The following is an 18,736-nucleotide window of genomic DNA, read 5'->3' as shown; positions in this document are numbered from 1 at the left end:
AAGCAAGTTATTGTCGCCAAATCCTCCACGAAAGCTGAGTACCGGTCGCTCTCCTCGGCTACTTCAGATATACTATGGTTTTGTTGTATTGTTCAAGAACTTTAGATCCCCCAACACTCTCCTGCAGTTGTTCACTGTGACAATATATATGTTATGGCTATGGCCAACAACCCAGTCTTTCATGCAAGAACAAAACACATTAAGATTGACTATCATTTCATTCTCCATCATCTCAATTCCGAATAAATAAAATTTGTTCACATAAACTCCATCGACCAAACAGCTGACATCCTCACCAAACCTTTCTCTTCAGCTCGCTTCACCGAACTATGACGCTAACAAACCATTCAATAAATGAGTGCTTAGTTTGAGGGAACATGTTATTGAGCTGTCAACGTCATTATATATGACGTGTCTTGTATTTACTCATTAGCTCTATATATATGTGTATTTGTAACATGTATTCATTATCAATATACGACAATTATTTCCTTCTCGTTTCTTAGCTTCGCTCTGTCCACTTGCCCTTTCTCTGTTCCTACAAAATGAAGGTAAAATAGAGAAAAAACATATCTTATTTCACCACCCCATGTTTATACAATTTTGATGATCTATATATATCTAAAAAAAAAGAGCTTTAAGGCAATTTGAAAAAAAAGGTATGTAAATATGTTGTTGCTAGTTGTGTAGCTGATGTGAAGTTGTAATAAGACTTCTCAAAAGTCAAAGCCTTTTATGCATTCTTTCTCAGATATAATTGATTTTACTAGATCCTATTTATAGCCCAAGACTCCATTGTTAACTTACATACTTCACTTCATTTCCTCACATCTCATTCATTCTAGGACCATCAATTTATCTGAAATTTATGGACCTTATCGTGTGCGTGGGAAGAGAGAGAGAGTGACTCAGACTAATCCGACGAAAAAAGGAACAGTCGAGCAGAATTTGAGTAGAAAAAAATATACAATTGAATGACTAGAATTTGAGGAGAAAAATGATTGTTTGACTAATTATTAGGTGAATATATAAGTATTTTTCATGTAATCAACACGATACATGATTTTCCGTAATCAACTAAAATCAAAATACGTTTTTCGTGTTTTTGGTCGAAAAAGTGAAATGTTTTTTCCGATATTAGTTGATTATGAAAAATCACTTTATGTATTGACTCATTCTTAAATTAATACATTCTACTAATTAATTTTTCCATGATGCTCCGTTTTATTTGGCTTTGGACTAAGACCTAAAAAGACCTATGTTGAATTTTATTTTTTGTTATTCCCTAAACCCTAAATTTATAAAGTCGGCCCACTAAGAAAATCAAGATAATCATGATATGATTTTAGAAACATCTAAAGTGACGAACAATTAAAAATTATTATAAATTTATTTGAATTGAACAAAATTAATCCCCAAGGCAAAAATAAAAATAAAATAACATAAGATAAATCAAATAAAGCTAAATCAGCGAAATTAGTTCATTTTCAGTTTGTTTTTTTATTTAAAGGTTAAAAATATATTTAAATTTCCCTTGTTCATTTAAATTTTCAATAAGGTCGGCCCAGTACTGAAGATTATTAAGTGATCCATTATCTCAGCCCACTGGAAGTTCCACTTTGGCGCCAAAATTCTCATTGTTATAGATAGTCAGACTGTATCAGTTCTGCCAACGCCTCGAGAACTCCCCGCGCTCTCAATCTCTCACCACCGGGCGAAATGCAGCGTCAGAAATCCATCCTATCCTTTCTGCAAAAACCCTCACCGGAAGCCCACAACGCTTCCGGGAAGACGCCTTGCCAGATTCCGTCGACGCTGCAGCCAGCCCAGGCTTCAAACCTCGGAGGAATCTCCGCCAAAGTTCCTTTAGCGGATGATGTCAGAGGAACCGACACTCCACCGGAGAAGATCTGTCGCTCACTTTTCACTTCGAGATTTCCTGCGGCGGTCGATTTCGATGACGAAAGCGTGGCGCAGCCCTTCTCGAGCATACTCCATAAGTTCGCCAAGAATGACCAGTCAAATAGCTCCAGTACAATGTATTTTTCAGCTAGAGTTAGGATTACACTCAAGCTTTCTTGTCCTCGATTATGAGAACTTTAGCTGTTTTAAGGATGCTATCGTTTTATTCTTCTTTGATATTCGTCGATTTAGTCAAGTTAGTTGATATTACGATTTTTTGCTGCCATCGTCACCTAATGCAAGGGCATTTAATGATAAGAGATCAATTTATATTGAGCTAGGGGGAATGTTTAGAATGTGCCTAGACGGCTTGACGAGATGAGACTGTTTTTTTGTGTTGTTTTGATTTAGTATATGGAGTCTTCGCCGGTCCTTGTTCTTCTTTCGATGCCTGAGTTTGGTCCTAGCAACCGTAAACAGTTTTTCTTCTTCTTTCCATTTCTTAGAGTATGGACGGTTGATCTTGCTTCATATATTAAAATATTAAAATCGGAACTCTTGTTATCCACATTGTTTGTAAACACCTTCCTGTGCTTGCATTGAAATAGTGATTCATATTTTATTCATCATCTGCAGGAACCAAAACGACAGTGTTTCATTTGGTTTGCTATCTAAATCCTCTATGCTTGAGGATAATTATTCAGAAAAGAGAAATGGAATGTCCCTTGAAGATAGGGAAAATAATGATAATGATTTTGTTCATGGCGTTGATGAGAAGGCGCAAAATATAAAATTTGACTTGGATTTGCTGGGGCCAGAAACCCCTGCTGTGCGGCCACGTGTTCCTCACTTTAAGCGGATACAAAATACAAGTGATTTTGACCAGGTGACTTGCTCTTTCGTTTCAGGATTTAATAAAAGGCAGAAGCTAAATGAAGAACTCCCAGGAAAAGGAGTTCATGGTGATAAATCTGATATTTCTACTAGTAAATTCGAATGGCTTAACCCTTATTCAATTCGAGATGCAAATGGTAGACGCCCTAGTGATCCATTGTATGATGAGAGAACATTATACATACCGCCTGATGCATTGAAGAAAATGTCAGCATCTCAGAAGCAATATTGGAGCGTGAAGTGCCAATATTTAGATGTTATACTATTTTTTAAAGTGGTAAGTTACGCTGAAAATTATAGTTTATGATAACTAGCTATACTTTTTGCTTCATCGCTATATGAATAACAGGTGGTATTTTACCTTATATCTTTCTGTAGACTTTATTAAAAATTGCAATTCCCATTGTGTTATACTATATGACAATTTTGTTAGACCTGCCATTGTATGAATTACAAGTGATGTTGGAGTCTCAACGTAAATGAGAATATTAAGATGAATGTGTATTTAAACTAGGAAGGGCATAATGATAGCAATATAGAAGAGATTGTTGGAATAACACTTGTGAATGAAAATCTACATGGCTTAGTGGTTGTTTTAGAAAATTGTTTCTCCAAGGTCATGTGTTCGACCCGCACCTTTTGTGGTTTATCATTTACCATTAAAAAAAAGGCACTTGTAAAAGTTATGTTTATTGAAAATGGGCATAGGTTTAGGCTACATGTAGAGCAGCAGATGCACCAACAAGGTTTTGCTTGGGACATCATTTTGTTAGCTATGTTTTTCAAACCGCATCACATTTGATGTTTATCTAACTATTTTTCAATTGTTACAAAACGTTATTGTTATCTTGAACAACTTCTCATGGTTGAGCATATCATCCCGTGTTGGTGCAATTGTGTTCCATAGTTTATTAATCTAATATCTTATAATTTTTTTGTCTAGATTATAAGGATACCTTTAAAATATATTTTTCCTATTGTAGTTTCACAATTGATCATACAGATCATTTTAGTTGCCCCAAATAGACCTTAAGTCATGTAGATAGAATTAGTGTGAAGCTATGTGCACCGACACACCTTTTGAAGAAAGAATGCAGTGTCGGACATGGACACGTGCCCGATATGGCTGGAACATGTGTCGGACACGGCAGACATGTGTCCGATTAATATAATGTTTAAATTTAACCCGACACGGCAGGGACATGCGTGTTCTAATTTTTAATGATAAAATTATTTTAAATTATAAAATTTTTATATTTTTATATTTACTAAATAAAAAAATATCACATTCGCTCGTATATGCATCAACACGATTATTGAAAGGCATGATTATTAAAGAATGATTCCTTTTTTTTTACGGGCTATAATGATAATTGAAAATTTTTATGCCTATTTGTGTTTGCAATTTTTAGTAACATAGAATAAGAAGAATTTTGATTTTGTTTGGAAGATCTTTATGTGCATGCCTTATTGTAATTCTAGTTGATGGGTTTTGTTGAAATAGGTGAAAAGTTAGAATGACATAGAAAATATTTAGAATATAAAAGAATTAAGATTAATATATGATATCCAATGAACCATTATGGGAGAGAAGTAGAGAACTAGAGAAGTACATAAAGTAAATAGATACATTCTTTGTGGTTTAGATTAGAGGTTAAAGAAACATTATGTGAGAGAACTAGTGAACTAGAGAAGTTAATAGATACAAAGAAGAACCAACTTTCATTAGATGATGTCCAATAAACTATTGCAAATCTTCTGATGTAGGATGACGTGCATATGTGATGTTATTGAATTTGAAATTACACGCTTATGAATAGAACTTCAACAATTCATTGCTTCCCACGTGTTTAAACTAAAGATTAAAGCCAACAAGATAGTGATATGGTTTATGCAATCAATTGAAGACAAGCATGGACAACAATTAGGAAATTTTGAATTTAATTCCAACATTTAACAAAATTCTGGAATTAATTTCTTGTCTAGGTGGCATGCAATTAAAGACAAGAATCAATTAGGATTGATTAGGATTTAATGGCTGCTCTAAGTGGAGTGCATGATTGGGGGGAAATTGAATTTGAATGACCCTAAAAATAAGGAGAGAGCGGAGGGGGTTGCAAATCTTGATGGGGGGATGATTGGGGAACTTAAATTGGAAAGGTTATAATGGAGGCGAGAGAGGGAGGGGGCGACAATGGCTAGGGGAGTTGGGGTTAATTAGAGGATTTAAAGGAGTTGCCAATTTTAGGATGTTAATTGAGGAAAGGGAATTTCGGGCAAATCTCTATTCAAAATTCAAATTGGTATGAATGGAGAAACTTTCCTAACATAACTTATCCTTCCTTTGGAAAGAAATATCAGATTTAAGGGAATTAAAATTTGAATTTAGGACTTTCCAAATTTATGATGCGCTAAATGTGGAAAGTTTTGATTAGATGGTTTGAAATTTTGGATGCAATGGAAAGAGGTGGATGAACGGCAGTTTGGAGGGGAAGGGTGGCCGGCGGATTAGGAGGGAGTGGGGCAGGCTGACGGTGTAGGGTGAAAATCGGCCAAGGGGAAGTTGGGAATGGCTAGCGGCTAGGGGGGAGGAGTTGGGCCGGCGGCTAGAGGAAGGAAGGGAAGGAGGGTTGGCGGTGGAGATGAACCGCGAGCCCGAACGCTTCCTGCGGCTGACGGGCACTGCCTTGCCCTCACCTAGGGACTTCATACTAGCTCTCACAAGAACTATCACAACTCACCAAGAGACAAAGTGATGAAAATTTTCTTTTCATAATCATCATTGTCTCCAAAGAGGAGGAGATGTCTATAAATAGATGACTTACAATAAAATGTCCAATGATAGAAGTGCCCCCTGGGGTCATATAAGCCTGCTCCCTTAAGTGAGGGTAAAATGAAAAAATACATAATAAAAATCAAATACAAATAAATGCTCAGAAATAAAATGGTCCAATCGTAGCCGTAGATCTTCGGCCCCTTCTCTGATATACTTTCCACGATAGGATGCCCTTATCACTTTCTCTTGATGAACCAGAGTTGGAAGCAATGATATTCAATGATGATGATATTGAAGGCCAAAAATAAACTCCTGAAGCTAATCCTAGTAGTTGAAGCTTGAATGCTTGATGTTGTAGTAAATGATTATTTGCTTATATTTTTGTGGTTGTACTAGACATTTTGTAATTATAAGCTAGACAAGTTATGATGCCATTCATTTATTATTGTTTGTCATTTCTAATATGATGTTACATTAATATCTATACACTATATAAAAAAATGTAATGCCGTGTCTGCACCATACCCGTGTTCTATATTTTCTAAAAAAGCCGTGTCCCGTGTCCTTGTCGTGTCGTGCCCATGTCGCCGTGTCCATGTCAGTGCATCATAGGCGTGAAGTGATGATGCCAATATTAGTACGCTGATAAAGCTAGTGAGGATATTGGTGATGATAGAGCATTGATTGAACATGATTATATTAGTCATTTGCTATTTGATAGCTCAATTTGAGTTCTATGTCATTTGTAATGGATTTTTCTATAGCAACTTTTAAAATTATTAAATTGCATAAGAAAAGTTCTTAGCTTCCATGATGCATGTTCATCAAAAACATATTTCCATGTTACATTTTGTAGTTAAATTCAGTGAAATAAAAGAAATCGGTCATGTTCAAATAATAAATTGTAACAAAGGAACATATGATTTTCATGATGCATATTCCACTCATAATATGTTGCCAATTTAGATATATATATATATATATATATATATATATGTAATCTAGTTCCTATTTAGAAATGGTGAATGCCATGTTCAAATTATTCAACCAATATTCTTGACACTTACTAGCATAGTGGTCAACTTGTACACAGATACTACCTGCCACAGAGAGAGTAGGCGGTATATTAATATTCATCTATCTTGTTTGAGACATTTTTAACTTGATTTTATTTGATTGACTTGTCAATAATGCAACATGAAATGACAATTAGGACCTTTTACTTTAAATTTCTCTGTGACAGTAGCATGATGTCAAACGCTATGAGATAATTTGGTCCTGCACCAATTTTATTAAAATAACACCATACTAGATGGTTTAGATAGTGATAAAAAAACATTTCTCAATTTTATGTTGTATGAGTACTTAAATTAAATGCAAAAATTTAAGTATGTATGCAGTGTTATTAAAGGTGTTAGGTGCTTTCAGGGTGATATAACTACTTAATGTATGAGAAGAATGGTGCTTGCCTGAGCAAAATAAGGCACTTAAATGCTCATCAATTTAAATTATGAGGAATACTTTTTAAGGGTATAATATAACAATATTCTCATTAAAATAGTAAACTATAATAGGTAGAAGAAGTTTTTTCAAGTTTTATTTCAGTGTAAAATCTATAATAGGAATTTTTTTCCTTTTTCTTTTCATTCTAGATATCAAAATGGCAGCCTTGCCACTCGCACGCTTTTTCCCATCAGTAGATTTGTAGCCCACTAACTCTTTTATCTTCTAGTCTTATCCTTGTTGTCATCAAAATCTATTGCTGTGAACTAGAAGCTCTTGTACTTATATTTTGACTTGAAATGCTTCCCAATAAGCATCCTTTTTTACCTCCAACTCCTGATGCTCTTTTTACACAATCCTTTGTAAAATTTTTTTTATCGAATTCTAATTTATCTTTGACATTTGAGATATTATTTCCATTTCTCCAATCGACCATTCATTATTATCATCCATGTTATTTATATAAATTGGATCAATGGAATTCCACTTGTAATGATGAGTCTCAAATGTAAGTTTTGATGATTCAATATCTATCTTGAAGGGACTTATGTAGTTTCCAAATGTTTTATCATATTTATTACTTTAATATTTGTTTCCTCTATTTATTATGGTTGCGTGCTTTGCTATATAATAAAATAAAATTGCATTTAGGAGATCATCATTTAGAACCTTACACCAAAGTGCTTTTCTAGGTGGTACCTTAGTAATAACATTTGCTTAAGAGAAGTGCGAAGTGTTGTAGCCTCGCATGACCCCTCCTGGTTTTCTAGCGAGCATCTTCAATAACACCACACCTATGAAAATGCAGTTAGAATAATTTCAATAGATTTGAATTCATTTGATTTAAAAGATAGTAGCATGACTTTTAGTGAGTCGTCCATTTCTTTGCCAAGTTTGATGGTTTGATTAACAGTTAGATCATAACAGGTGATGAAACTTGATCGATAAATTATTCTTAGGTTGTAGATAAACTTTTATAGATTTACTTCAATAAATTTGATATTTCATTCAGTGGTAGAAGCATGGAAAGTAATTGAGATGCGACCGTAATACTTGTTGCGCATTTGATTCCATTATTCCTTTTATTATCTCTTTTCTGATGATGATGAAGTATTGTTGATTATATTCACTTAAAAGCAATATCTGGATCCATTTCTTCTTTCGCCAACCTTGTTATATTTAAAGTATTTTTTTCTACTTTATTATTATCAAAGCTATGAAAATGCTAATGATATTCTTACAATATTAGGGAAAATTCTATGAACTGTATGAGTTAGATGCAGAGATTGGTCAAAAAGAGCTTGACTGGAAAATGACAGTCAGTGGCGTGGGTAAATGCAGACAGGTAACTCAGTGGTGGTTGTTGTATTCTTCCTTTAGAATTGCTATGCTTTCTGAATAGCTTGATAAGAGAATCTACATTCTTTTGTCTTTATGTTGTGTAAGTAATATATATTTTTATCCAGTTAATTAAGATTTTTTGTAGGTCATTAGCATGGGTTTCCTTAACATGAAAGGAAAACCTGACCTAGTTCAAAATTTTATAGAAATGGTATTTGCTTTGAACTTCGAAGTAGGGGTATAAGTTTCAAATCTTTTCATCAGAAAAGAATGCTTTGCTCATCGCGAATATGTATATTTTTTGCGTGTTGCTGTGAAATGAATGCTGTGAGATAATTCATTGAAGTTTGCTTCTGTTGAAATCTAATAAAATTAATTAAATTAAAATTAATCAACTATAGAAAAAAAGGGAAAAGCACGGCGTTCTCACGCATGTCGCCTCCCACCCCACATTCTTGAAAATAACTTCTACTCTGTTCATTTAAAAAGGCACGAAGAAAGAAATGGAGGGTTACGCTCATGCCCGATTGCAATTGGAATCCTCGTATGTTGTTTGCGCTTCCTCTTGATCTTGATTAGGCTGCTTGTCTTCCGTTCGTTCTTTGTGCCCGATCGAGTACTCTTTCACAGCTTTGTTGGATTTCCCCACACGTGGACACCCCCCATGTACCGACGCCCGACCGCGTTTACACGGCCAAATCTTTTGGGCCTCTCATGGGCTTACTTGACTCCCACTCCATCTCCCTTTGCGCGCAACCTGCGCCCAATCTATCTGCTGGCGTCCGATCCAAGCCCAACGTGTCTGAGTCCGCCTCCCTGCCCGGTTCGCCTATTGCAGATCTACTTGAACCGCGGTCATGACCCACCTCCCATCCTATTCACATGAGAACAAAACTAGGCTCGAGCCGGCCTCTCAAAGCCTCCCGTTCGCTTTGTCTCACGCGCCAAGGTCCTGCAAAAAGTGAACGATATCAGCTGTTTGCTTCGCCTCCTGCACCAGCACCCAGTTCCGATCATACAGTAGGATCCCATTGCTTCCCAATCCTTCATACGACTGAAATTTCGATCTCTTCTACTTGCCTTATACGAATTCCTGTCGCACAATTTATTTACTTGATTTTAAACTATGAGTATAAGGGGGGAATTATTTATATATAATAAATAATAATAATGATAATTATTAAGAAATCATGTATATATATATATATATATATATATAATGATAATAAAAAAAATAATATATATGTATATAAATCAAGAGAGATGTCGCAATCATTAATTGAAGGAATCGAAGACGTATATCAGGGTCGATTCTTCGTCCAAGCGGAGAAGCCCTCGATCATCAATTTTGATTTGATCGAGCAGATCTAAAAGGGCGAGTGCCATCCCCAACCTCTCCTCGTGGGGAGGGATAACCAAAAGATTGTTGAAATTTCGGGGAAACGCCAAATTTTAAAATTCTCTTAACAGGTACTGCGATTGCCAAATTGCAAGACTCAAAAACCAATTACGGGGTTGATTCGTCCCCCGAAGCCCCCGACCATTGAGTTCTATCCGGCTGGGCTGAGTAGAAAGGGCAAGTGCCCTCCCGACCTCTCCTCGTGGGGAGGGATGCCGGGAGGTTGCCGAAATTGTCCGTGGAGGCTACTAAAATTGCTAAATTTTTTTAGAGCTTTATCATTTGAATTAATTAACTTAAAATTAATTAATTAAGGTTAATTAAATTAAAATAATTAAGCAATTTTAAACTATATTTAATTTTTGTTAAATATATTGACGAGCTGAGCGGTTAATTTAATTTAAAAATTAAGCTTTAAATTAAATTAAATTAATAAAAATTTAAAATGTAAGTAAAAATACAGTGAGGGGAGAGCCACTATGATAAAATGCATTTTGATTAAAAAAACAAACACAGAAAATTAATGTTTCCACTATACAAATCTAAGAACATCGCACACCAGCTAAGCCCCAGTATCCTAAAACTAAAGAAAACATACAACATAAAATAGAAAACATAAAGAAAACTTCAAAAGGTAACACAAGCAAACCCAATCCCAGCTCCTAGTAAGCTCCAACCTTGTGCAAGCTCTAGCTTCTAGCCTTGAATACTTACAAACAAGTAAACAAAAGTCAACGCAGGGCGATAAATAAAACTAGTATATAAGAAGAACACCGGTACAATAGGTAGAAACAAGCAGTGAAAACAAAGTGTTGAAAGTAAAAACTAGTATAAGTAAAACTACTACTACAGGCAAGACTAGTGCTAAAAAAACAAGTAATAAAAGCCACTATTGTGAGTTAGAAGCTACTACTATAAACAAAACACTAGAACATGTGCGAGGTGATGACAAACACAAAATTAAGTATATACTGTTAAACCCCGCTAAGCTAAATCCTCGCTAACCTAAGTTTACCTTAACAACCTCTAATAGAAGTCGTAAGACCTTTTATACGGGCTGTTGCAATTCGGGATCCCAAGATTGTGATTTTGATGATAACAAATATTATTGATTGTACTTTCATTTTTTCATATCATTTTGTATTGCGTATATGTTTGTGTGTACTAACATTTCAGGTACGTTATAGATGATGCAAGAAGATTCAGGGCTTAAGTTTGGGTAGAATAGGAATATGGTTGGCAAGAGTATGTAATTCTTATTTATTTTTAAATTTCTTAAGTCAAAGTCCTGTAAAAGTTGTATGCTATTTTGTCGACCGTGCACATACACACGGGGGAGTGAGAAAATAAATTTTAAAATTTTGAACTAATCATACAGTACGATCCAGATTGTAATGTAGGATCAATTATTTTTGAGACGATTTAAAACTAAAACTTTTGTAATCAATGTCTTTGAATTAATCGTACTGTACGATCCATTTAAAATAGAAACCCTAGCTGCCAATCATAACTAGATTTAAGTAAGTATTTTAATTTTTGATTTTTAACTGATCATGCTTTACGATGACGTTTGTATAGTACGATGTTTGAAAACTTACTTAATGTAATCCCCTTGATTAGTCAATCAAATTAATGTTTAATTAATATGTTCGATCATATTGTACGATGTTGATCGTCCTGTATCATAGTCAGAGGCGAAAAAAGGTCGTCTCGGAGATTGTCCTGGATGAAATTTTGATTTTTGAACTAATTATACGGTATGGTGTCAATCATACTGGACGATAGGTAGGGACGATTTTCAATTGTCTCGGAAATCATCCTATACAATCATATGACAATTGAACTAATCATACTGTACGATCTCCAAATTGTCATGTACGATCATTATGCCTATTTTGAACAGTTCATCCCGGGACTTTCATCATACTATATGACATCTAGTTTTTTGAACTAATCGTATTGCACGATCATTGACCGTATTGTTTGAACAGTTTCGGTTGAATTGAAATTTTAAGGTTTTTGGCGACCTTATATAAAAATATTTTCTTAATTGTCTCTAAGAGAGACTTTTGGCTGTTGAAGGAATTCTGCTAGAGAGTTGTGAGCAATCTTGAAGGGTGGAGAAGGAGAAGGTGAGTTTTATGAGAGGGAGAAGTAGTGTGAGAGTTTTCACACAGTCGTTCCAAGCAAGCTTGCACCTTGATTCCTCCATAGGGCATTGTGGATTGGTAGGGGTTGCTTTGGGAAGAAAAGCTTCAAGGTTTTGGTCGAGGTTCTCTGCCTTCATCAGAAGGGTGAAAAAGGATTGCAAGGTACTCTGCCTTCACAAAGAGGGTGAAAAAGCTTCCAGGTTCGCTGCTTTCACCAGGAGGGTGAAAAGAGCTTTCAAGGTTCTCTGCCTCACCAAGAGGGTGAAAAGGATTTCGGTTCTCTGCCGCATCGGGTTGGTGGAAGTGATTCTTGTAAGGATTTCTCTGCCTTGTTGTTGGGGTTAAAGGAGAGACCGAGAGACACTAAGAGTTAGTACAATACTCGGAGAGGACTCCGTGTAGTGAACATAAGTAATTGTTTGACCGAACCACTATAAAATTCTGGTGTTCTCGTTCTAATTTTATTTTCCGCATTTTACTTTTTTGCAATTTATTTTTTCGAAAAATGCATGTTGAAAATGTTGTGGTTAATATTAGATTGATCTAATTAAATTATCATCATCATTGTTATTGTTGTTATTTTTCTTAACTTTCGCATCAGTTGTTCAAAATGTTTAATTCAAGTTTTTGAAAATATCAAAAAGACTTTCTTTGTGTTAAAGAATTTTTTTTAAATAACCATTACACCCTCTCCCCCCCTCTTGGTGTGCTTGGGGTAGTTCAACAAGGCTTAACATCCTCTATTGAACTTTCACGGGCTACTTCTAATAGAAATAGTAAGACCCACATGTTAGAGGAAATCACTAGGTAAAAATAACCTAACACTAAATCCTCACTACGGGCTACTTCTAAGTGAGGCCGTAAGACCCGAATGCTAGGAAAACTTCTAAGCGAACAATCCTAAACCCAAACCTACAGACTACTTCCAAGGGAAGCAGTATGACCCTCGTTTCAAACATAAACATACGGGCTACTTCAAAGGGAAGTCGTAAGACCCTCTATCTGGGTTACTTTCAATGAAAGATGTTTGCCCCGACCCAAATCCAAATATATGGGCGACTCCTAAACAGATTCGTAAGTCCCAATCTAAATTTAAATTACGGGCAACTCCCAAGTGAAGTTGTAAGTCTCAACCTAAATCAAATCAACCTACATCTAATCACTTCAGTTTACTCGGGATCCCTGAGGAGGCAACTCATTACTGCTAATTAGATTTCATGGTCGCTACAATCAATCATTGATAGTGTTGGTAGACTGAAACCTATGATACTCCTCAGATGAATGTACCATGGGATCTTGATTGGGTTTGCCCCATCCCCCACATCCAAAATTAAAACTATTGCACATTTTAAAGATTAATTCATCATTGATCAAGTGTTCTCTTCTATGCGTTAGGAGGGGTAATTAATATGAGGGCTTGCTTTCATAGGAAGTAAGTTGGTACCACTCTTAGGGAAATCTGGTTAATTACAATATGCCTAAAGTAGGATGGAATCTTCTGGCTGCAAAGCGAGATTCATTGTGTCACAAGCACCATCTTTTATTTTGAGCAAGAACAGCTTTGTTTAGTGCTTTCAAGTTTGAGAATGTTTTCATGGGAAATATGCTAATTAGCGTCTGACCATAAGTGAATGAATAACTCAGGGTGGTTATGTAACCTATCTTTTAGATGCTAACTTCTTTTTTACAAAATTATCCTGTGAGATTCAAGCTCAAATGTGATTTTCATATTGAGCTTTTATAGAACTAAGAATAATTGAGTTAGTTCTTTTTGTTCGGCTTATTAGAAAATTAGTCTTAAAATTTTGTTAAAGTTTATATCTCATTTCCTTGCAATTCGGTCCAACTTGAGCAATTATTGTGCTGAGCATGTGTTATTGGCAAACAATGAGCTTTTTGGCACCCTTTTGTTTCAAATATGTTTCCTTGTATATTGGCGTGAAGTCGGTCATGTGATGTATATATACTTACCACTTACCAGCTGGAATGTTTGACTACAAGTGCATACTTTTTTGGATTTACTCTTTATGTTTCGTAGCTCCTCAAGTAATGATATATGTGCTTTTCTGAAGATGCATCTATTTCTGATCATCAATCAGACTCGGGCTTCATTTTTTTGTTACCCGTGTATATATTTTCCTGATGTAGTTTCATATGGCATTTTAACCTATATTTGTTCTCTGCACCTGTTTTTGGAATCTAGACATGTATTAAACAGACTGCACACATATAAAAGCAACAATGTGCATTTTGTTTCTAATTTTCTAAACTGGTCTGACACGTCTCTGAATTTGGATATATTAAGAGAAAATGTTCATTTATGTGTTATGGATGCTCAAAACAATAACCTATGGCAGCTATGGGGTAAGCTATACGTTGAATGACTGGCTCTAAAGGGATGTCATATCCATATGCCATGTCCAACTAGCATGCACGGATATATCACGAAACAATGTCAGATACTCTATTTGTTGACACATATTCAGATTTTTTGCACTAAACATACAAGTCCCATTCCATAAATTTTAAAACAATTTTATTAAGTCAGAAATAGCGACAAATAAGAAATGGTAGTTGTATATTCACCATATTATAAGAACTTATTTATTCATTGTTTTTTATTTTTTTTCTTGCCAACTTTGGAGGCCCGGGTATATGCTTTACATGTTTTTGCATAATGTGATGAAATTTTCATTTCTGTGCGCACATTTTTACAAGCATGAATGGGTGGTTGTAAACATATCATATATATATAGGTCTATTTAGAGATTTTCATAAGCATATGCATCTACAAACATATGATTCATTATACCCAAATGTCTCCATATCTTGCTTTTTCAAGGTTTAATACAACCTTGAGTTCGTGATTGTGTCCTTGCTTCATAAGACATAATTTCTTATTCGAAGAGAATAGGATGTGAGAATGCTTGTTACACTATCCAAATTATTGTTGAAATTTTCTCGCAATTCTTTCTAAGATCCATCTACTTTTTAGTTTTAACTACATACATGTAGTTGTCACGACCGACTTGGAGACTTGAATGAATGAGGTAGGAACAGACAGTCGGATGATTAATTTATTTCTTTCAATAAAATAAAACACTTAACAGATTAACATTCAATATATAACTGAAGAGGCATATATATATATATATATATATAAGTTCTTACCTATTTTCATTTGATCTCCTTCTACGAATTCTTCTCTCTTAGTCATTTATTTCTCAAAGGATTTACCTGAAATTTGAATTTATCATTTTGAGTTTTTATAATAAACTCAATGGATAATTACAACAGTATACCATTTAATCATACATAAATACAATCATGTTCCTTTACCTTTTTTTCAGTTAACATATACATAAATATTTAATATAAATATAAATTTCAATTATATGCCTTAATTAATTTATTCTTTTTTCTACTTCATTTATTCTTTTTCCCTTTTAATTTATTACAGGTGTACCGTCAAAATTTTGTACCAATGAATGTACAATCATTTTCATTTCCTTTTACATTTAACGTGCACGGTTGCATTGCGTCCTCCCTTAGTATCATAAAGGGATGAACTCCTGTATTTACATGCATGCACATTTTTTTTCTTTTTATATTTTCATTTACATTTTATGATTCATTACATGCATATTAATCAATACATGTACTTTCACACATATCGATATACATACATATATTTATATCATTTTGTAACTTTAATTGCTTACTATTCCTCAGTTTTGATGCATAATAAACACATAAATTATAATTAATAAACATATGATATACAATGTTTAATAATTGCAATAAAATAGAAGAACTTTAAAATAAACGTGAATCACTCACTTCGCTGCTTTCTTGTTGAAATCCTTTCCGAACTTTTATAGTTTCTAAACTCTCAAGATTTTTTGTTGGCTTTAGTACTTCACCTCCACTTAATGATTTAAATCCTTCACTGTTGCAAATAATTTCAATAACATCTTAATTAAATTAAATCTAACTTGAATGATTCAAATATTATCAAAGTAACATCAAGTATTCTTATATTGCTTAAAACAACAAAAACTACTTAACTATTTATAAGGTGGACTTTTAACTAATTGAACATCATTGAACAACATTGTATATCTCTGAATCATCACCACACAATTGCTATTATATATCTTCTTTTAATCTCTAACATAATATGAAATTAAATATTCCTTAAAAAAATATTAATTACCTCAATTAATCTTCTTTTCTATCAAGTCAAAGCATTCACCAACTACATTTATACATGTAGATAAATTTTACAATACAAGTGAAATGCAAAATAATATTTTCATCTTTCAAGTTTAAACAAGAAAAAGGAATCACTTACTTTTCCCTTCAATGGAAAAGAAACTCTCCACTCCTTCCTTCTTTCTCTCTCCAAGCACCATTCTCTTTCCCCTAAACTTTCTTCTTAACCTAGTTCTTTTCTTTCTCCAAATTTCCTTTTTATCAATGCCTCCTCTTGGTCGCAGCCTCTTTCATTCGTATGGTTCCACTGGAGTGAGCGAATCATAGTTATCTCACATGAGGAGTCCTTACTTTTCGCATTCAAATGTGTTTCCTCACTTAGTTTGCTCACCCGTACTCGCCCACACTCATACTGCTTCGCCCACTCGCGCTCTGGCTTACCAGCGGGCTGTCTACTTGCCTCCGCACTGCGCTTTAGCCTAGGGCCAGTTCAAGTGAAGTGGTCCAACTGGTTATTACAGTAGTTTATATATTTTTTTCCTAAAGTGCAGCCACTTTAGTTTTAACTGCATGCATGTGGTTATTTATTTTATTTATTTCAATACTTCCTTTGTGTTTTTTGTTTGTATGTCTTGCGAGTCTATCATTCTAGGTTCTATTGTGCTTACATGCATATGCATTTACTGCAGTGCACACCTACATTTATTTGGTAATTTGTATTGAGCACTCCTAGTATATATTGACGCTGGAAAATTATAAAGGTTATTTCAATCATCCCTAGAGTTGCTCATCATGATTTCTTAATGGCTATTGTCTCTCAATTTTATCATCAATGTTCTAGTGTATTTTTTGTAAGATCTTTGTTTTTTATTGTGAACATGTGGTGGTCAGGTTGGAATTTCTGAGGCTGGAATTGATGATGCGGTTGAGAAACTTATAGCTCGGGGGTATGGACATTGATATGTTCGATTCATTTTGTTTTTGTGTCCGCATCATAATAGTGCATGCTCACAATTGTTCATGAAATTGTGATGTGCTATTGAAAAAGGTATAAGGTGGGCCGAATGGAGCAAGTTGAGACCTCAGACCAAGCCAAAGCTAGAGGGAAAAATTTGGTGAGCTGTCATGACCTTAGATGCTGTACCCGTTTTTCCTGTATAGTTTGTAGATGCGTGGTTAAATGTTATTTATCTTATTCAATTAGCTAAAGTTCTTAAGAATCCATTTTATAGTATTAGAACTTCTTTCTAACTAATGCATATTAAAGCGTTTAACTTAAAGAATAATTTGAATTTAATATTATTTTCAAGATAATTTGGATGGATAATGCAAGCTTTGTCGGATCTTCCCTCTTAGATCATGTTTCAATAATGTGTATTGTACTGAGTGTGGTCTTTTTTTTCCCCAATTGTAGAGGATTTGCAAAGCTTCATTTATGCAGTTTTAAAGTCACTTGTATTTTCTTTTGTGCTTTTAGGCAAGCATTGACCAGAGGTTTTACTTTAAACTAAATATTGAAAAATGTTTTTAAAATTTAGAAGTAAATTTTTAAAATGCTCGGATCTTTCTCTCAGAAATTTTCATGCAAGTACCTCATTTTTAGGAGTGACTTGAAACCTTCTTTCATATTTTTATCTCTTCATGAGACTCATTTTTTTATTCGATTAGGCATTAATTATTGTATTCTTTTTTTTAGCCAGTCAGTTTTTTTTTTTGTGTTGGAGAAGCTGCTAAAAAGTTCGCCCTACCTTTTTATTAAAATTCATATTTTCACCTTAGTCATCCTTCAAATTGTCATTCTTCATTCTACTCAACTTCCCAACCTCTCTCATTTCTGTCATGTCTCACCCTTCCACCTGACTCAACGAACGAGGGGTTGAAATTTTTGCAGGAAGCATCTCTTATGTTGTCCTAATACAAAAATAGTTGTCTAAGTTAAATGGACAAATTTGCGTTGTTGTGTGAGAAGATGAAAACCCAACATAGGGAATTAAAGAAGCAAGGGATCTAATTCTACTTGTGCAAAAAAAGAGGGACCTATGCAAATTTCCCTTTCTCTTTTTCATGTTTAACTTGAGAGCTTCTTGGAGTTTAGCTATTTCACACCTTCGTATTTGTCTTTTTGTAACTATATGCGGTAGAACTTATTTGATTTTTTCTTATTTTTTAATATTCGAGCTTATTTTCCACTTTTTTCAGGTTATAGAAAGAAAATTGGTCCTTATGGCTACTCCATCCACTGTTGTTGATGGCAGTATGGGTCCAGATGCTGTTCACCTACTTGCTTTGAAGGAGGTAGCTTCTTGTAACCTTGATTTCTTATTTTTACTATCACTAAGAAGTCACCCATATTTATACTAAAACAACCAATAGTACAGTTTACGACAATGAAAAGAAAAAAGAGCAAAAAATTATAACAGAAATACTAGTGTCACACAACAACATTCTTGCTGGCTAGTAAGTGTCGAGCTAGTAAACAATTGAAAGCTAGAAGTATAAGTGTCAAGCTAGCAAATAATTACAAGCTAAAACATCTACGGGTACATTCCAATCTAC

General features: G+C 34.5%; 1 protein-coding gene across 1 annotated transcript in view; it reads left to right on the top strand.

Annotated features, from left to right (window-relative positions):
- The first annotated feature begins 1,703 nt into the window (after positions 1-1,703).
- Positions 1,704-18,736, top strand: part of LOC110107080 (DNA mismatch repair protein MSH7) — a 37,201-nt gene continuing 20,168 nt past the window's right edge. Inside the window, exons 1-6 of the mRNA XM_020837223.2 lie at positions 1,704-2,039; positions 2,539-3,073; positions 8,325-8,420; positions 17,072-17,127; positions 17,229-17,295; positions 18,380-18,475. Of these exons, the coding sequence (XP_020692882.1) occupies positions 1,720-2,039; positions 2,539-3,073; positions 8,325-8,420; positions 17,072-17,127; positions 17,229-17,295; positions 18,380-18,475 (1,170 nt within the window). The 5' untranslated portion in view covers positions 1,704-1,719. The remainder of the gene's footprint in view (positions 2,040-2,538; positions 3,074-8,324; positions 8,421-17,071; positions 17,128-17,228; positions 17,296-18,379; positions 18,476-18,736) is intronic.

Source organism: Dendrobium catenatum, unplaced genomic scaffold, assembly GCF_001605985.2.
Source record: "Dendrobium catenatum unplaced genomic scaffold, ASM160598v2 fragScaff_scaffold_1398, whole genome shotgun sequence".
In the NCBI taxonomy this organism is placed as follows: Eukaryota; Viridiplantae; Streptophyta; class Magnoliopsida; order Asparagales; family Orchidaceae; genus Dendrobium; species Dendrobium catenatum.
This window is presented reverse-complemented; position numbering and strand designations above follow the sequence as displayed.